The following is a 17,241-nucleotide window of genomic DNA, read 5'->3' on the forward strand; positions in this document are numbered from 1 at the left end:
GGGAGACCTGATAGAAGTTTAAAAGATTATGGGAGGCATAGATAGGGTAAATAGCCAACATCTCTTCTCCTAAGTTCAAGATGGCTATTACTAGAGGGTACACACTTAAGCCGAGAGGGGTTAAGATTTTTTTACACATAAAATGCTGAATGTGCTGCCGGGGTGGTGGTGGACGCAAATATGACAGAGGGATTTATAAGGCTCTTAGACAGGCATATGAATGTGCTGAGATGAAGGGGATATGGACATGTCTCGGCAGAAGATTTAACTAGTTTGGCACAACATTGTGAGCCAAAGGACCGATTCCTGTGCTGTACTGTCTGTCTTCAATGTTCGATAACTGAAAGAGAACACAACCTGAGTGAAGATCAAATATAGGGAAGGAAGTCGAGTAGTTAATAGTGTGATTTAGGGAGCAGGAGATGTGTCTTATGGCCAAGATAAGCTAGGGGACAACAGTACAGAAGATGGGAAATGTTTGAATTCAAAGCTTGGAGTTGGGCAGGGGTGCACTATGAAAATGTTAGCACATTGGGCTGGGGCAGGGCTCCCAAACTTTTTTATGCCATGGACCCTTAACATTAACCAAGGGGTCCATAGACCCCAGGTTGGGAAGCCCTTGGTGAAGGAAATGCCAGATGTGACTTAATGGAAGTATCTTAAGGTCAAAATAAATACATGAACTCTTTTCATATTTTGTGGGAGACATTCTGGAGGAGGTGGTTTCGGGGGACATTTAAGAAGATGGTTTGCACTGTGGAAAAGAAAATCAAAAGGTCATCTTTATATTCCTAGATGACCTTAAAAAGCTGGAATAGAGAGAAAGACCTAAAAGTACTATGAAGTCCAGCCAGATCTGATTAATAAACATGTCGCCCACAAAAGATGTTCAGATCTACAGCCTTTGGAGTTAAAAGATATATAGTGTTTTCAAACACAACACTGCCTTTATGAAAATGACAAAGAAATATATAATCATTGAAGTTAATACATTTTAGTGATTTTTAAAAAAAAATACATACAATATAAAAATAAAAAAATCAAACTCTTTATTTTGTACAATGTTTAGTTGTCAATCTGACTCAATGAAAAGATTTCATACAGTTAAAAATAAAACATAATCCTTGGAGCTTTGCATATTATGACTTTTTGTAATTTTCTTACCAATAGGTTTTGCCTTGCCGCATGTAGTTCATGGAGCAAAAAGTTCAGACTTCCCACCACTGTCCGTATATCAGCTCTGAACCGGTCTGAGAAAAGGTCAACCCCAGGAATGAGTTCAAGAACATCACAGTCAAATCCTATTTCATATGATGCATATTCACGGTCAGTTCTTGGGTGTGGAAAAGAGGCCCTGAACAGTCCCTAAAGGACAAAAAGAGAGTATGTTTTGTTTAAAAGTTACTGATCTCATTTTACAATACTTACTGTCTGCATTCAATTTCCAGATTGCAGAACCATCCAGAGTGACCGGAAATCCTTTTGAACTCATAGTCATAGAGAAGTAAAGCACAGAAACAGGCCATTCAGCCCATCTAGTCCATGCCAAAACCATTTAAACTGCCTACTCCCATCGAACTGCACTAGAACCATAGCTGACCATATCCCTACTATCCATGTACCTAACCAACACACATAAAAGTTGCTGGTGAACTCAGCAGGCCAGGCAGCATCACTAGGAAAAGGTACATTTGACGTTTCGGGCTGAGACCCTTCGTCACGACTAACTGAAAGAGGAGCTAGTAAGAGATTTGAAAGTGGGAGGGGGAGGGGGGGGATCCAAAAATGATAGGAGAAGACAGGAGGTGGAGGGATGGAGCCAAGAGCTGGACAGTTGATTGGCAAAAGGGATATGAGAGGATCATGGGACAGGAGGCCTAGGGAAAAAGAAAAGGGGGAGGGGGGAAGCCCAGAGGATGAGCAAGGGGCATAGCGAGAGGGACAGAGGGAGTAAAAGGAGAGAAAGAAAAAGAATGTGTGTATATAATTAAATAAATAACGGATGGGGTACAAGGGGGAGGTGGGGCATTAGCGGAAGTTTGAGAAATCACTGTTCATGCCATCAGGTTGGAGGCTATCCAGACGGAATATAAGGTGTTGTTCCTCCAACCTGACTGTGGCTTCATCTTTACAGTAGAGGAAGCCGTGGATAGACATATCAGAATGGGAATGGGACGTGGAATTAAAATGTGTGGCCACTGGGAGATCTTGCTTTCTCTGGCGGACAGAGCATAGGTGTTTAGCAAAATGATCTCCCAGTCTGCGTCGGGTCTCGCCAATATATAGAAGGCCGCATCGGGAGCACCGGATGCAGTATATCACCACAGCCAACTCACAGGTGAAGTGTCGCCTCGCCTGGAAGGACTGTCTGGGGCCCTGAATGGTAGTGAGGGAGGTAGTGTAAGGTCATCTGTGAGTCGGCTGGGGTGATATACTGCGTCCGGTGCTCCCGATGTGGCCTTCTATATATTGGCGAGACCCGACGCAGACTAGGAGATCGTTTCGCTGAACATGTATGCTCTGTCCACCAGAGAAAGCAGGATCTCCCAGTGGCCACACATTTTAATTCCACGTCCCATTTCCCATTCTGATATGTCTATCCACGGCCTCCTCTACTGTAAAGATAAAGCCACACTCAGGTTGGAGGAACAACACCTTATATTCCGTCTGGATAGCCTCCAACCTGATGGCATGAACATTGACTTCTCAAACTTCCACTAATGCCCCATCTCTCCCTCGTAACCCATCCGTTATTTATTTATTTATATACAAATATTCTTTCTCTCTCTCTCCTTTTTCTCCCTCTGTCCCTCTCGCTATACCCCTTACTCATCCTCTGGGCTTCCCCTCCTCCCCCTTTTCTTTCTCCCTAGGCCTCCTGAGCCATGATCCTCTCATATCCCTTTTGCCAATCAACTGTCCAGCTCTTGGCTCCATCCCTCCCCCTCCTGTCTTCTCCTATCATTTTGGATCTCCCCCTCCCCCTCCCACTTTCAAACCTCTTACTAGCTCTTCTTTCAGTTAGTCCTGACGAAGGGTCTCGGCCCGAAACGTCGACTGTACCTCTTCCTAGAGATGCTGCCTGGCCTGCTGCGTTCACCAACAACTTTTTTGTGTGTTGCTTGAAATTCCAGCATCTGCAGATTTCCTCGTATGTACCTAATCAAACTTACCTTAAACATTGAAATCCAGCTCGCATGCACCACTTGTGCTGGTAGCTCATTCCACACTCTCATGACCCTCTGAGTGAAAAAGTTTCCTATCATGTTTCCCTCAAACCTCACTTTTCATCCTTAGACCAAGTGGGGTTGTAGTCTCGCCCAACCTCACAGGAAAACACCTGTTTGCATTTATCCTATCTACAACCCTCATAATTTTGTACACCTCTATCAAATCTACTCTTAATCTTCTATGTTCTAAAGAATATAGAACATATTCTTTAGACCTAACCTATTCAATTTTTGCTTTGAACTCAGTTCCTCCAGACCTGGCAAAATCCTTGTAAATGATCTCTGCACTCTTTCAACCTTGTTTAGATCTTTCCTGTGTATAGGTAACCAAAACAAAACAAACACAATACTCCAAATTAGGCCTCACCAACATCTTATACAACTTCAACATAACATCCCATATTCTGTACTCAATACATTGATTTATGAAAGATAAGGTGCCAAAAGCTTTCTTTACGGCCCTATCTACCTGTGACACCACTTTCAATGAAATATGGACATGTATTCCCAGATCCCTTTGTTCTACTATACTCCTCAATGCCCAGCCATTCATTGTGTAAGACCTACACTGGTTGATCCTACCAAAGTGCAAAACCTCACATTTGTCTGCCATTTTTCATCCTATTTTTCCAGCTGATGCAGATCCCTCTGCAAGCCACAATAGCCTTCCTCACTGTCCACTACACTCCCAGTCTTGGTGTCATCCACAAATTTGTTGATCCAGTTAACCACATTATCATCATTGATATAATGACAAACAACAAAGGAACCAGCATGGATCCCTGTGGCACACCACTAGTCACAGGTCTCCAGTCAGACAGACAACTCTCTACTACCACTCTGCAGCTTCTCCCACAAAGCCAATGTTTAATCCAATCTACCACCTCATCCTGTATACTGAATGACTGAATCTTCTTGACCAGTGCTGAAAGAGAAGGAGAGAGGAATATGTCTCTCAAGATTCAAGATTCAAGATTGTGTAGTGGCAGAATCTGGATGGAAACTGCAAAGGATGATCGATTGAATGTGGAGACTGAAGGAGTGAAAGGTAAGGTTCTTGCTCTACTTAGGAAGAGAAAGGGCAAGAGCAAAGGTAAGGAAAATATACATGATGTGACTATTGACTCTGTCCTTAGTTAAGGAAGACACCTGCACAGAATATGTCATTATCAGAGTAAATATGAAGGAGATGGAGGAACAGGGAGATCGATTCATGAACTTACAGGAGGCAGGATGGGAGGAAGTGTGATTAAGGCAGCTGTCAGTGTCTCCAATGATGTTGGCGATTAGCCTACCCCCTGACATGGAGGGTTCCTTTGATTTGCTAGTCTTACCTTCCACTTTCATAAACATACATTGGGTTGAATTCTCACTATTTCGCTTTTGAATAAATCTCTCTGGCCACGTATAGACTTCACTGCAAGCTGTTCATACAGCACAATTCCTATTTCCTTGTTCTATCATATTGAAATCAGTCTTCCTCCATTTCAGGACCTTAATTTCCGGTCTATGTCCATCTTTCTCTATAACGACTTTCCAATCCACAGTTTGCCATCTCAAGGTACCACTGATGCTACAACCACTTGCCAATTACAATCCCAAAGGTTGTTTAGTACAACTCAAATGGAACTATTTATGGTCTATTTCATAAAACTCTTCTGGATGTAGGATAAAAACTCACCCTCATTTCATACCTAGGCAATTGTGGAACCACTATTACACCAATATTTTCACATTTTTGTGATGTGCCTACACATCAGAATCAGAACCAGGTTTCATGAAATTTGTTAACTTAGCAGCAGCAGTATGGCATGATAATATAGCAAAAATAAGTAAATCAAATACAGTAAGTATATATCTGTACATCAAATAGTTCAATTAAAAACAGTGCAAAAACAGAAGTAATAAAAATGTGAGGTAGTGTTATTTGGAATCAGAAGGCAGAGGGGAAGAAGCTGTTGAGTGTCTGCCTGTAGGCTTCAGTACCTCCTTCCTGACAGTAACAATGGGAACACACATAAAAGTTGCTGGTGAACGCAGCAGGCCAGGCAGCATCTCTAGGAAGAGGTGCAGTCGACGTTTCGGGCCGAGACCCTTCGTCAGGACTAACTGAAGGAAGAGTGAGTAAGGGATTTGAAAGTTGGAGCGGGAGGGGGAGATCCAAAATGATAGGAGAAGACAGGAGGGGGAGGGATGGAGCCAAGAGCTGGACAGGTGATAGGCAAAAGGGATACGAGAGGATCCCCTCCTGTCTTCTCCTATCATTTTGGATCTCCCCCTCCCCCTCCAACTTTCAAATCCCTTACTCACTCTTCCTTCAGTTAGTCCTGACGAAGGGTCTCAGCCTGAAACGTCGACTGCACCTCTTCCTAGAGATGCTGCCTGGCCTGCTGCGTTCACCAGCAACTTTTATGTGTGTTGCTTGAATTTCCAGCATCTGCAGAATTCCTGTTGTTTGAATAACAATGGGAAGAGGGCATGGGCATGTCCTGGATTATGGTGATCCTTAATAATGAACGCCACCTTTCTGAGGCACCGCTCTTTGAAGACGTCTTGAATACTATGGAGGCTAGTACCCAAGATGGAGTTGACTAAGTATACAACTTTCTGTAGCTTCATTTGATCCTGTGCTGTAGCAACCCCGCCCCCACCCCCCCCAACATACCAGGCAGTGATGCAGCCTGTCAAAATGCTTTCCACGGTACATCTATAGAAGTTTTCGAGTGTTTTAGGTGACAAACTTAATCTCCTCAAACTCCTAACAAAATACAGTCACTGCCTTACCTTCTTTATATCTGCATTGATGTGATGGGACCAGATTAGATCCACAGAGATCTTGACACCCAGGGATTTGAAATTGCCCTCTCTCATCTTCTACTCCCTTTATGAGAATTTGTTTGTGTTCCCTCGTGCTACCCTTTCTAAAGTCCATAATCAGCTCCTCGGTCTTACTATTGTTGAGGGCAATGTTGCTGCGACTAATTGGTATATTTCGCTCCTGTATGTCCTCTTGTCTCCATCTGAGATTTTGCTAACAATGGTTGCATCCTGCTCCTGTACTTCCTACTGACTATTTGGAGGTCTCCAGTGTACCTCCAGGAAAGTGCCTGCCCCCTTTATGTTTCTAAACTTCACATTATGGCCTTATTTCTGGGATATCTAACCACAGTGCATCAATGGCCTCTCTGATTAATATTGTGGAGCTACTGGTCTTTTACATCCCTAGTGAAATGCTGCATTGCCATAGAGTAATAATGTATGTAATCAAGCCAAGGTGACTAGTAGACACCCTTCCATATTAATCCCAACATCCAGCACTTGCTCCATAGCCTATATGCCAAGGCAATTTTAGTGCTTATCTACACATTTTCTATTTGTTGTCAGCGATTCTGCTTCTACCACTCTCTCAGGCAATATGTTCCAGGAACTCATGACTTTCTGGGTGAAGCAGATTCCTCTCAAATCCCGTCTAAATCTTTTCCTCCTTATCCTAATACTGTGTCCTCCGGTTTTATCATCTCTGATATGGGGAAGAATCTCCAGTCGTGTACCATATCTACAATATATACCTCATATTTTAAATGCCTCAGTTACATCTCCTCTTAACTTGCTCTGCTCCAGGTAATGTAGACCTACCTTCTCTGATCTTTCCTCATAACTGAACAGTCCATCCCAGTCAACACCCTGGTGACTCTTCTCTGCACCCTCTCCAGCCCATCACATCTTTCCAATAGTATGCTGACCAGAACTGCACACAGTACGTCCAGAACAAGTCTGACCATGATTCTATAAGTTTGGAGCATAATCTCCTTGTTCTTGGATTTAGTGTCCCAACTAGTGAAGACCAGTATCCCATATGCATTCTTAACCATATTATCTGTCCACATTTGCAACCAACAAGCTACTTTGGAGTTGTACTTCAAAGTCTCTCTGCTCTTCAGTACTCAATAGGAACCGACCATTGTGTATGTCCTAGCCTCATCAGTACTCCTAAAAACCATCTCCTCTGATTTATCAGGGTTAAACTCCATGAGCTACTTCTCAGCCAATTTTACTAAGATTTCACCACATAGACTCACTACTCTGTATACTATCAATAACTCTACCAATTTTTGTGTCAAGTGTGAACCTACTGATCACATCTCCGACATCTATATTGCAACTGAGCATGTGTATTTCAAACAGCAAGAGTCGCAACACAGATCCTATGGAACACCTTTAGTCACAGGCATATAATCATAACAATAACCCCCACCATCATTCTCTATTATCTATTTCCAAGCCCACTTGGAGCAAATTTGCGAACCTGCAATGGTTCACACAGGGATCAAACATCTTGGATCAGTCTCCCATGTGACTGTCAAAGGATCTACTGAAGTCCATATAAAACAAATCTACATTGGCCATCTCTGATCAATCCCTGCCTTTCCAAATGATCACTAATTTTGACCCTCAGTATTTTCAATAACTTCCTTAAAACAGATGTTGGGCTCACAGGTCTATACTAACTACAGTTTTTCCTGCTGCCTTTCTTCGGAAGAGGGACCACTTTTGTTACCCTTCAGTCATCTGGTTTCTCATGTGTGGTCAGTGGGGATTTAAAGATCTCAGCCAGAGCCACACTGATACCTTGCCTCCCACAGCAGCCTGGGATAAATCTCAACTCGCACTGAGGATTTATTCATATAAAGCCTTGTTAAGGCATCAAGTACCTCCTCTTTATTTATGGAGACTTGCAATAGACTTTCACCTTCACTTTTGCTGGACCCTCCAACAACAAAGTCTGTTCACTTGTTTGCTTTGTGAATACTGATGAAAATAATTCACCTAGGACCTCAGTGAAACCTTCTTGCTCCACACACAGATTGCCACTTTTGTCCATTATAGACCACACTCCTTCCCTGGTTAAGTCTTTTACCATGAATATACTTATAAAATGCCTTAAGATTTACCTTCCTCTTTGCCTTCCCAATTTCATCTTTAAGCATCTCACTAAACTTTACATACTCTTGACAAGCCTCCCTTGTCTTTAGTTCTCCATACCTACCATGTGCTTCCCTTTTTTCTCTTTAAGTAACCCTAGATATCCCCTAACATCTAGAGTTCTCTGCATTTGCTATCCTTGATGACGGATGCTGCTTTTCTGAAACAGCGCTCCATGTAAGTGTGCTCAGTGGCAGGGAGGGCTTTATCGGTGATGAACTAGGCTGTATCCACTACCTTTTGTAGGCTTTTCCATTCAAGGGCATTGGTGTTTCCATATCAGACTGTGATGCAATCATTCAATATACTCTCCACCACACAAGTATGGAAGTGTGTCAAAGTTTTAGATGACATGGTGAATCTTTGCAAACTTCTACCGTGCTTTCTTTGTAATGGCAGTTACATGCTGGAACCAGAGAAGGTCCTTTGAAATGATAACACTGAGGAATTTAAAGTTGTTGACCTCTCCACCTCTAATTTCCCAATAAGGGCTGGCTCATGGGCCTTCGGTTTCCTCCTCCTGAAATCAATAATCAGCCCCTTGGTCTTGCTGATATTCAACACTAACAGCCTTCAAACCTTATCAATAAGGTTCAAGACCTTGGCCTTAATACCTCTTTGTGCAACTGGATCCTTGATTTCCTCACTTGTAGACCACAGTCAGTTAAGATTGGCAACAACATCTCCTCCATGGTCTCCATCACACAAGTGCACCGCAAGCTGTGTGATTAGCCCCTGCTCTACTCGCTTTACACGTATGACTGGGTGGCCAAGCACAGCTCCAATGCCATATTCAAGTTTTCTGACGACACCACCGTTGTGGACTGTATCAAGGTGCTGACGAATCAGTATATATGAGGGAGATGATAAAGCTGTCTGATCAGTGCCGTAACAGCAACTCAATATCTTACTCAATGTCAGCAAGACCAAGGAGCTGATTATTGACTTCAGGAGGAGGAAACCAGAGGTCCACGAGCCAGTCTTCATTGGAGGAGGATCAGAGGTGGAGAGGGTCAGCAACTTTAAACTCCTGTGTGTCACTATCTCCGAGGACCTGTCTTGGGCCCAGCTCATGAGTGCCATGCTTCTGCTTCCTGGGGTTTGTGAAGATTTGCAATGACATCTAAAACATCGACAACTTCTATAGATATGTAGTGGACAGTATTTTGACTGACTGCATCACAGCCTGGTATGGAAACACCAGTGCTCTTGAACAGAAAATCCTACAGAAATTGGTGGAAAGGGCCCAATCCATCACAGGTAAAGCCCACTCCACCGTTGAGCACATCTACACAAAACATTGTTTCAGGAAAACAGCATCCATCATCAGGAACCCCCAAAACAAGGACATACTCTCTTCTTGCTGCTGCCACCAGGAAGAGGGTACAGGAACCTCAGAACCCACACCACCAGGTTCGGGAATAATTACTACCCCTCAACCATTAGGCTCTTGAACCAAAGGGGTTAACTTCACTAGTCCATCTATTATGGATTTGTGGAGGGTGCCTGCAGGAAATTGAATCTTAGAGCTGTATATGGTGACATATGTACACTTTGATAATAAATTTACTTTGGTTTTGACTTCTGAACTTCTCTTTTACATCCCCCGTTGTCTCACTTGAAAGTTCTATATTCTGGGATACAGAATTGCTAGGCCCACTCATTTTTCAACCACTGTCTCTGTGATGTCAACAATATTACAGTCATCATAATTTACCTTAAAGAAAAAGCTTGATAAGATACAGCAATTGATTTTGAATTTGAAGTCCGATAACGTAATAAACCTAAATCACAAGAACAAGTTATTACTTAACAAAAGACATGGTTATGGCAAACAAAGTGAAATACAAATAAAGGTACAGGGAGTAAGTGAATTTAATTTAAGTTTTTTTATTTATATAAATATGTTCCTTTGTATTTATAAACATGTGAAAAGAATTATACCTGTGTTCATTATTCAAATTCATTCAACCAGTAGCTATACAGAAGTCAATACGAAAAATTTACTTTCAAGACAGTACATGTAGAGAAAAAGAAAAGAAAGAACTACAATCCTACCAGCCTGATAATGGCAGTCAAGACAATGGCAGAAACTTTCATGAAGGGTTGAATTCAAGAAAGTATTAATAAATTTGATTAGAGTCAATTTGGATTTAGGAAAGGGAACTCACATCATTGGAGAGTTGATGACTGGATGCCGTGCATTTGGATTCTTTGAAGGCTTTCAACAATGCTCCTCACAGGAGGATGGTAGACAAGGTTAGTGCACATGCAACTTTGGGTAACCCTCAACCCCTTTACCAATTTACAAAATAACATACTGGGAGGGAACTGGAGCACCTAGAGGAAACCAATGTTCTCATGGCAGAACATCAAAAAAACTCCTTTCAGGAGGCACTGGAATTGAACTCCAAATGGTGTCATGCCAACCGCTACGTTACCATAGTGCCCTATGCCAGGCAATGATTAGGGAAGAGATTGTCAAGTTTAACTATCATTCAACCATACACATGAATACAGCCAAATGAAACAGCTTTCATCTGGGGCCAAGGTGCAAAGCACAGTCCCAACATTCATACACAGCCCCCAGCCCCCAGCCCACAGCACATGTTACTGACGTTTAGTGGCAAATATTCCACAATGAATATCCTGATCATTGGCCAATGACTTAACTGCAACAACCATATAAGAGATGGCTCAAGGCTGGCTATTCTGCGGTCACTTCCTCAAAGCCGTTACATCTACAAGGCATATTCAAATGCTGGAATGCTCTCCATTTGCTGAAACAACATCCAAGCTAAAGCTATTAATTCATTAGGCATCCAATCTAGCACCTTCCACTGTTGCCATACCATTGCCACAGTCTGTACAATTAAAACAAGCACTACAGCAGATCTTATAGGCTTCTTAAACAGCACAATTCAGCCTCTCAGTACCTACCCCACCCCCAGGGAAGCAGTCTTATGCAAACAGCACTGTCTCCAAGTTCCATTAACAAACTATCCTGACTGAAAATTTTCTCATTAAAAGTTGGTCAAGATCCTACCAAAATGAACTGTGAAAATAAACGTTACAAGAAAGTACAATGTTGTAGCTGCAGTGACAAGAGTTTAATCCTGACTTCTGGTGCTGTGTTTGTGGAGTAAACAACAAGTTTCCTCTGGGTGTTTCATTTTCAACCATATTTTAAAGGTGGGCCGAAGGCCTACTTTGTGCTGAATGACTTTAATGCTCTACTATTGTCTATAATTATTCAAGAAAGTGTTTCATCACCATGCATACTCCATGCAGGAATTAAAAAAGGCAAAATAAATATTAGGACAATGTATCAAAACCAAACTTTAAAATGGAAGAACACCTTCCAAGGTTGGTTAATCAAATAAATGTACATCTCCATGTTGATGTCACTGCATTCACCACTTTTTCTCTCAACAAAAACATCGGGGTGGCGTGGTAGCTTAGTGGTTAGCGTAACACTATTACAGGTTCAATTCTACCACTGTCTGTAACAATTTTGTATGTTCTGCCTGTGACTGTATAGGTTTCCTCTCGGTGTTTCAGTTCCCTCCCACATTCTAAAGATGCATGTTTAGAGTTAGTGAGCTGTTGGCACGCTATGTTGGCACCGGAAGTGCAGCAACACTTGCAGGCTGCCCAGAACAATCCTCAGTGATAAGAATGACGTATTTCATTGTATATTTCAATGTGCATACAAGTAACAAACAAAGCTAATGTTTAAACATCTTTATCTTTTCTTCTCTTTATTAAGGAGCAAAATACTCTCCTGTTTAAATTCCTCGTCTTCTCTGTGACATACATTTGATGTGTGCAACTTTGTAAATTTAATTTTGACAAACACAACAAGAAGGAGGAATAACTTTTGGTTTCTTACTTACTATAGAAACGAATGTAATACCTGTTAGCTTGCCATACTTACTGAGCTATTTTTGCAGTTAAGACTCCAGCCAGTAGACAGCCCCAGACACCAGCTCGAGCGAGCAGGGCTTCACTAAAATCTTTGGAATGCTTAAATGAAATGCTGCTGCTTTCCATGTCTTGCCAGTTATTTATAAAGTCAGTCACATTCAAGGCCATATCAATTGCTTGAGACCAACATCTGAAAGCGTGCCTGCAAAATATTTTTTGTCCCATAGTAGGCAATTAAACATTAGCATGCCAAAACCTACAAGTGGTAATGTTGGTTGGTCACCAAAGCGCTGCTCCTGACAACCGAGGAGGAATGTTACTTGCTGCTAAATACTCATGTTTCCAATAACTTGCTGTCCTGCACATCCCGTGTATTTGCAAATGTAAACCTGGAAATTACATGGGAACACAAATCCTGAGGGAGCTATGGAAGGAGGGTGAAAAATTATACTACAAATTAAAGAGAGAGACAGAAAAACACAATCTTGATTAAGAATCAATTGAGAGGAATAAAATCCTTCTAAGGATAAAGAAGCATCCTACAGTGGAGGAAGACAGGGAAACTCATACAAGCAAGGGAGGGAAGGAGGGAGAGGGAAGAAGCAGTGCAAACTAGTGAAGGTGCAAAGGAAAGAGTTAGGGAGAGGGTGAAAACTGTAAACAAGGGGAAGTAGCAAGAAAGAAGAGTCTGGGGAAGGGGAAGGAGAGAGCGAAGGAACAACAAACTGGATGGTGGGAGAAACACTGTTTCACAAATTTGGAGGGGGAGAAAAACAGAGGTGAGACCATAAAACATAGGAGCAGAATTGGGCCATTCAGCCTATTGAGCTGTTCCACCATTCCATTATGGTTGATCCCAGATCCCACTCAACCCCGTATACCTACCTTCCCGCCGTATCTTTTGATGCCCTGACCAACTTCTGCCTTAAATATACCCATGGACTTGGCCTCCACTGCAGTCTATGGCAGAGCATTCCACAGATTCCTACTCTCTGGCTAAAAACATTCCTCCTTACTTTTGCTCTAAAAGGTCAATCTGCAATTTTGAGGCTGTGCCCTCTAGTTCTGGATACCCCCACCATAGGAAACATCCTCTCCACATCCACCCTATCTAGTCCTTTCAACATTTGGTAGGTTTCAATAAGATCCCCACGCATTCTTCTAAATTCCCATGAGTACAGGCTCAAAGCTGCCAAACACTCCTCATATGTTAACCCCTTCATTCCTGGAATCATCCTCATGAACCTCCTCTGGATTCTCTCCAATGACAACACATCGTTTCTGAGATAATGAGCCCAAAACTGTTGACAATACTCCAAGTGCAGCCTGACTAGTGTCTTATAAAGGCTCAGCATTATCTCCTTGCTTCTATATTCTATTCCCCTTGAAATAAATGCCAGCAAATCAAGATGGTGCCGGTATCTGGCTACTCTGTGCGTGCTCTCCTGAGCAAACTGCCCTCTACGCTATCCTATACTCGAGAAACCCTTCTAAACCTCCAATTTGCTATATCTAGCAAGATCAACAACACCCTGGCAAAGCTACTGACCCAGTTGGAGATCACCGCGCCAGAACTCCGGACCGCACCTGGACCCAGCCAGCGAGGCCTGGTCCAAGGCCCACCACGTTACCGGAGACCCGCGGCCTGCTATGGTGCCGGAGAGCTTGAGACGCGGCCCATTCCGACCAGCACCTCTCCGGAGCAGACAACCACACAGAAGTGACGTTGGAGACCTCAAAGTGCCCCAGACACATCCCCGGAGCAACCACCGTAAAGCTCCGTTGGTGGACATCTACAGCTGCCGGAAGTGACGCCTCCGCCGCCGACCTCGGAAATCGAGCCCAAGGCTCGGCTGGAACGGAGGCCTCCGGAACCGTGACTCAGCTTACGGACTTGTTTCAGTCAGGAGCCCAGCCCTCTGGGATTAAGTGTTGGCTTCAATTGACAGCCTGGGCCCCCGGCAGCTGGAAGTGGCAGCGGAGCCTCCCCTGTCACTCCGCCCGACGATTTGGCCTGTCCCCTAAAACCGTCACTAAATTTATAGATGCACCGTAGAAAGCATTCTTCTAGGGTACATCACAACCTGGCATGGAAGTTGTCCTGTCCAAGACCAGAAGAAGCAGCAGAAGATTGTGAACACAGCCCAGCACATCACACAAACCAATCTTCCGTCCTTGGACTCACTTTACACCGCACGCTGTCGGAGCAGTGCTGCCAGGATAATCAAGGACACGACCCACCCAGCCAACACACTTTTCGTCCCTCTTCCCTCCGGGAGAAGGCTCAGGAGCTTGAAGACTCATACGGCTAGATTTGGGAACAGCTTCTTTCCAACTGTGATAAGACTGCTGAACGGATCCTGACCAGGATCTGGGCCGTACCCTCCAAATATCCGGACCTGCCTCTCGGTTTTTTTGCACTACCTTACTTTCCCTTTTCTATTTTCTATTTATGATTTATAATTTAAGTTTTTATTGTTTACTATCGATTTGTACTCCAGGGAGCACGAAGCGCAGAATCAAATATCGCTGTGATGATCGTATGTTCTAGTATCAATTGTTTGGCGATAATAAAGTATAAAGTACATCTGATTTCCATTGCATTTGCCTTCTTTACCACAGACTCAACCTGTAAATTAACCTTGTGGGAGTCTTGCACAAGGACACCTAACTCTCTGCATCTCTGATATTTAAACCTTCTCCCCATTTTGATAATAGTCCACACTGTTGTTCCTTTTACCAAAATGCATATTTGTCTAAGTCCAGCTGCAATCGCATTGCTCTCTACTCCTCTACCTATCTTCATATTATTTGCAAACCTTGCCATAAAGTCATCAATTCCATTATCCAAATCACTGACAAACAATGTGAAAAGTAGCAGTCCCAATACTGACTCTTAGGAACACCACTAGTCACTGGCAGCCAAGCAGAAAAGACCCCCTTTATTCCCACTCCCTGCCTCCTGCCTGTGAGCCATTCCTCTTTCCACGCCAGTATCTTTCCTGCAATGCCATAGGATTTTATCCTGTTAAGGAGTCTCATGTGTGGCACCTTATCAAATGCCTTCTGAAAATCAAAGTAACTGACATCCACTGCCTCTCCTTTGTCCACCCTGTTTGTTACTTCCTTGAAGAATTATAACAGATTTGTCAGACAAAATTTCCCTTTACAGAAACCATGCTGACTTTAACTTATTTTAGACAATAGACAATAGACAACAGGTGCAGGAGTAGGCCATTCGGCCCTTCAAGCCAGCACTGCCATTCACTGTGATCATGGCTGATCATCCACAACCAGTATCCAGTTCCTGGCTTTTCCCCATAACCTTTGATTCCGCTATCTTTAAGAGCTCCATCCACCTCTTTCTTGAAAGCATCCAGAGACTTGGCCTCCACTGCCTTCTGGGGCAGAGCATTCCACATATCCTCCTTTTATCATTAGTCTCCGAGTACTCCGAAACCTCGAACTTAATAATAGACTCCAACACTTTCCTAACCACTGAAGTTAGGCTAACTGGCCTATAATTTCCTTTCTTTTGCCTTCCTCCCTTTTTAAAGAGTGGATGTGGCATTTGCAATCTTCTAGTCCTCTGGGACCATGCCAGAATCAAATGATTCTTGAAAGATCATGACCAATGCATCTGTTACCTCTTCGGCAATCTCTCTCAGGACTCTGGGATGTAGACCATTTGGTTCAGGTAACTTATCCACCTTAAGACCTTTCAGTTTGCCTGGGGCCTTTTCCCTTTGTAATAGCAATAGTACTCATTCCTGCTCCCTGACAGTAATGGGCCTCTGGCACACGACTAGTGGCTTCCACAGTGAAGACTGATGCAAAATACCTATTAAGTTCATCTGTCATTTCTTTGTCCCCCATTACTACTTCACCAGCATCTATTCCAGAGATCCAATATCAACTCTCACCTCCCTTTTACTCTCCATATAACTGAAAAAAACGTAGTAACCTAGTATCCTGCTTTATATTATTGGCTAGTATGCCCTCATATTTCATCTTTTCCCTTCTTATAGCTTTTTTCATTGCCATTTGTTGGATTTTAAAAGCTTCCCAATCATCCAACTTCCCACTCCCTTCTGCTACATTATTTGGCCTTTCCTTGGCTTTTATGCAGTCCTTAACTTCCCCTGTCAGCCACGGTTACCCACCCCTGCAATTTGAGAACTTCTTTTGTGCTGTGCCTTGAGAACTTCTCCCAGAGCCTCTCTGCTCTGCCATTATCCCCTCCAGTATCCACCTCCAATTCACCTGGGCAAGCTCCTCTCTCATGCCTCTATAATTCCCTTTATTCTATTGCAATACTGATCATCATCATCCTAACCAGGTGCCGTGCCTAGTTTGAGCTTTGACTGCCATGGCCCACACAATCCTGTTTTGGGTCAAGTGGATCAATTCATTGGTATCCTTTCTTCCTTGGTAATCTTTCCCATAATTACCATGATTCTAACTCTTCTTTCCTAATCACATGTCCAATGAAGTTACGTTGCCTTTTCATGATCTCATACATCATTTCTCCTTTTGTTTTTGCTCTGTTCATGATATCCTCATTAGATGTTTGTTTCGTCCATGATATTCTTTGCATCCTCCTCAAAAACCACATCTTTGCTGCTTCAATTCATTTCCTCATATTACTAGATATTGTCCAGCATTCTGAGCCATATAACACAATTGGATAAACGTAACATTTCAGTACTCTGAGGCAGGTTGTCATGCCTAGTTTAGTATTGGTCAATATGCTCTTCATTCTCGAAAGGTGTCTTTTGCCATCCCTGTTCTTCTTTTGATGTCCATGTTGCACCTAACATCTGATGTCACCCAGCTTCCTAAGTAGCAAAAGTTCTGTACTTGTTCTGTCTTCCCCGTTTATTCTCAGTCTGCAGATAGGATTCTACTTCTTTTTGAATATCACCATACATTCTGTCTTTTTGCAATTGATAGATAGACCCATTTTTGCACTTTCTTCAACAATTATATCAATTAAGTTCTGTAGTTCTTCCTCCGTACTTGCAATTAACACAGCATCATCTGCATATCTGAAATTATTGATGTTTTCACCACAAACTTTGATTCCGAATATGTCTCTTAT

General features: G+C 42.9%; 1 protein-coding gene across 1 annotated transcript in view; it reads right to left on the bottom strand.

Annotated features, from left to right (window-relative positions):
- LOC134359153 (cilia- and flagella-associated protein 54-like) overlaps positions 1-17,241 on the bottom strand; it is a 510,505-nt gene that overhangs the window by 213,276 nt on the left and 279,988 nt on the right. Inside the window, exons 44-46 of the mRNA XM_063072102.1 lie at positions 12,151-12,342; positions 9,931-9,997; positions 1,165-1,365 (exon numbers count right to left, since the gene is read on the bottom strand). Of these exons, the coding sequence (XP_062928172.1) occupies positions 1,165-1,365; positions 9,931-9,997; positions 12,151-12,342 (460 nt within the window). The remainder of the gene's footprint in view (positions 1-1,164; positions 1,366-9,930; positions 9,998-12,150; positions 12,343-17,241) is intronic.

The sequence above is a fragment of the Mobula hypostoma genome, chromosome 20 (assembly GCF_963921235.1).
Source record: "Mobula hypostoma chromosome 20, sMobHyp1.1, whole genome shotgun sequence".
Classification (NCBI taxonomy): Eukaryota; Metazoa; Chordata; class Chondrichthyes; order Myliobatiformes; family Myliobatidae; genus Mobula; species Mobula hypostoma.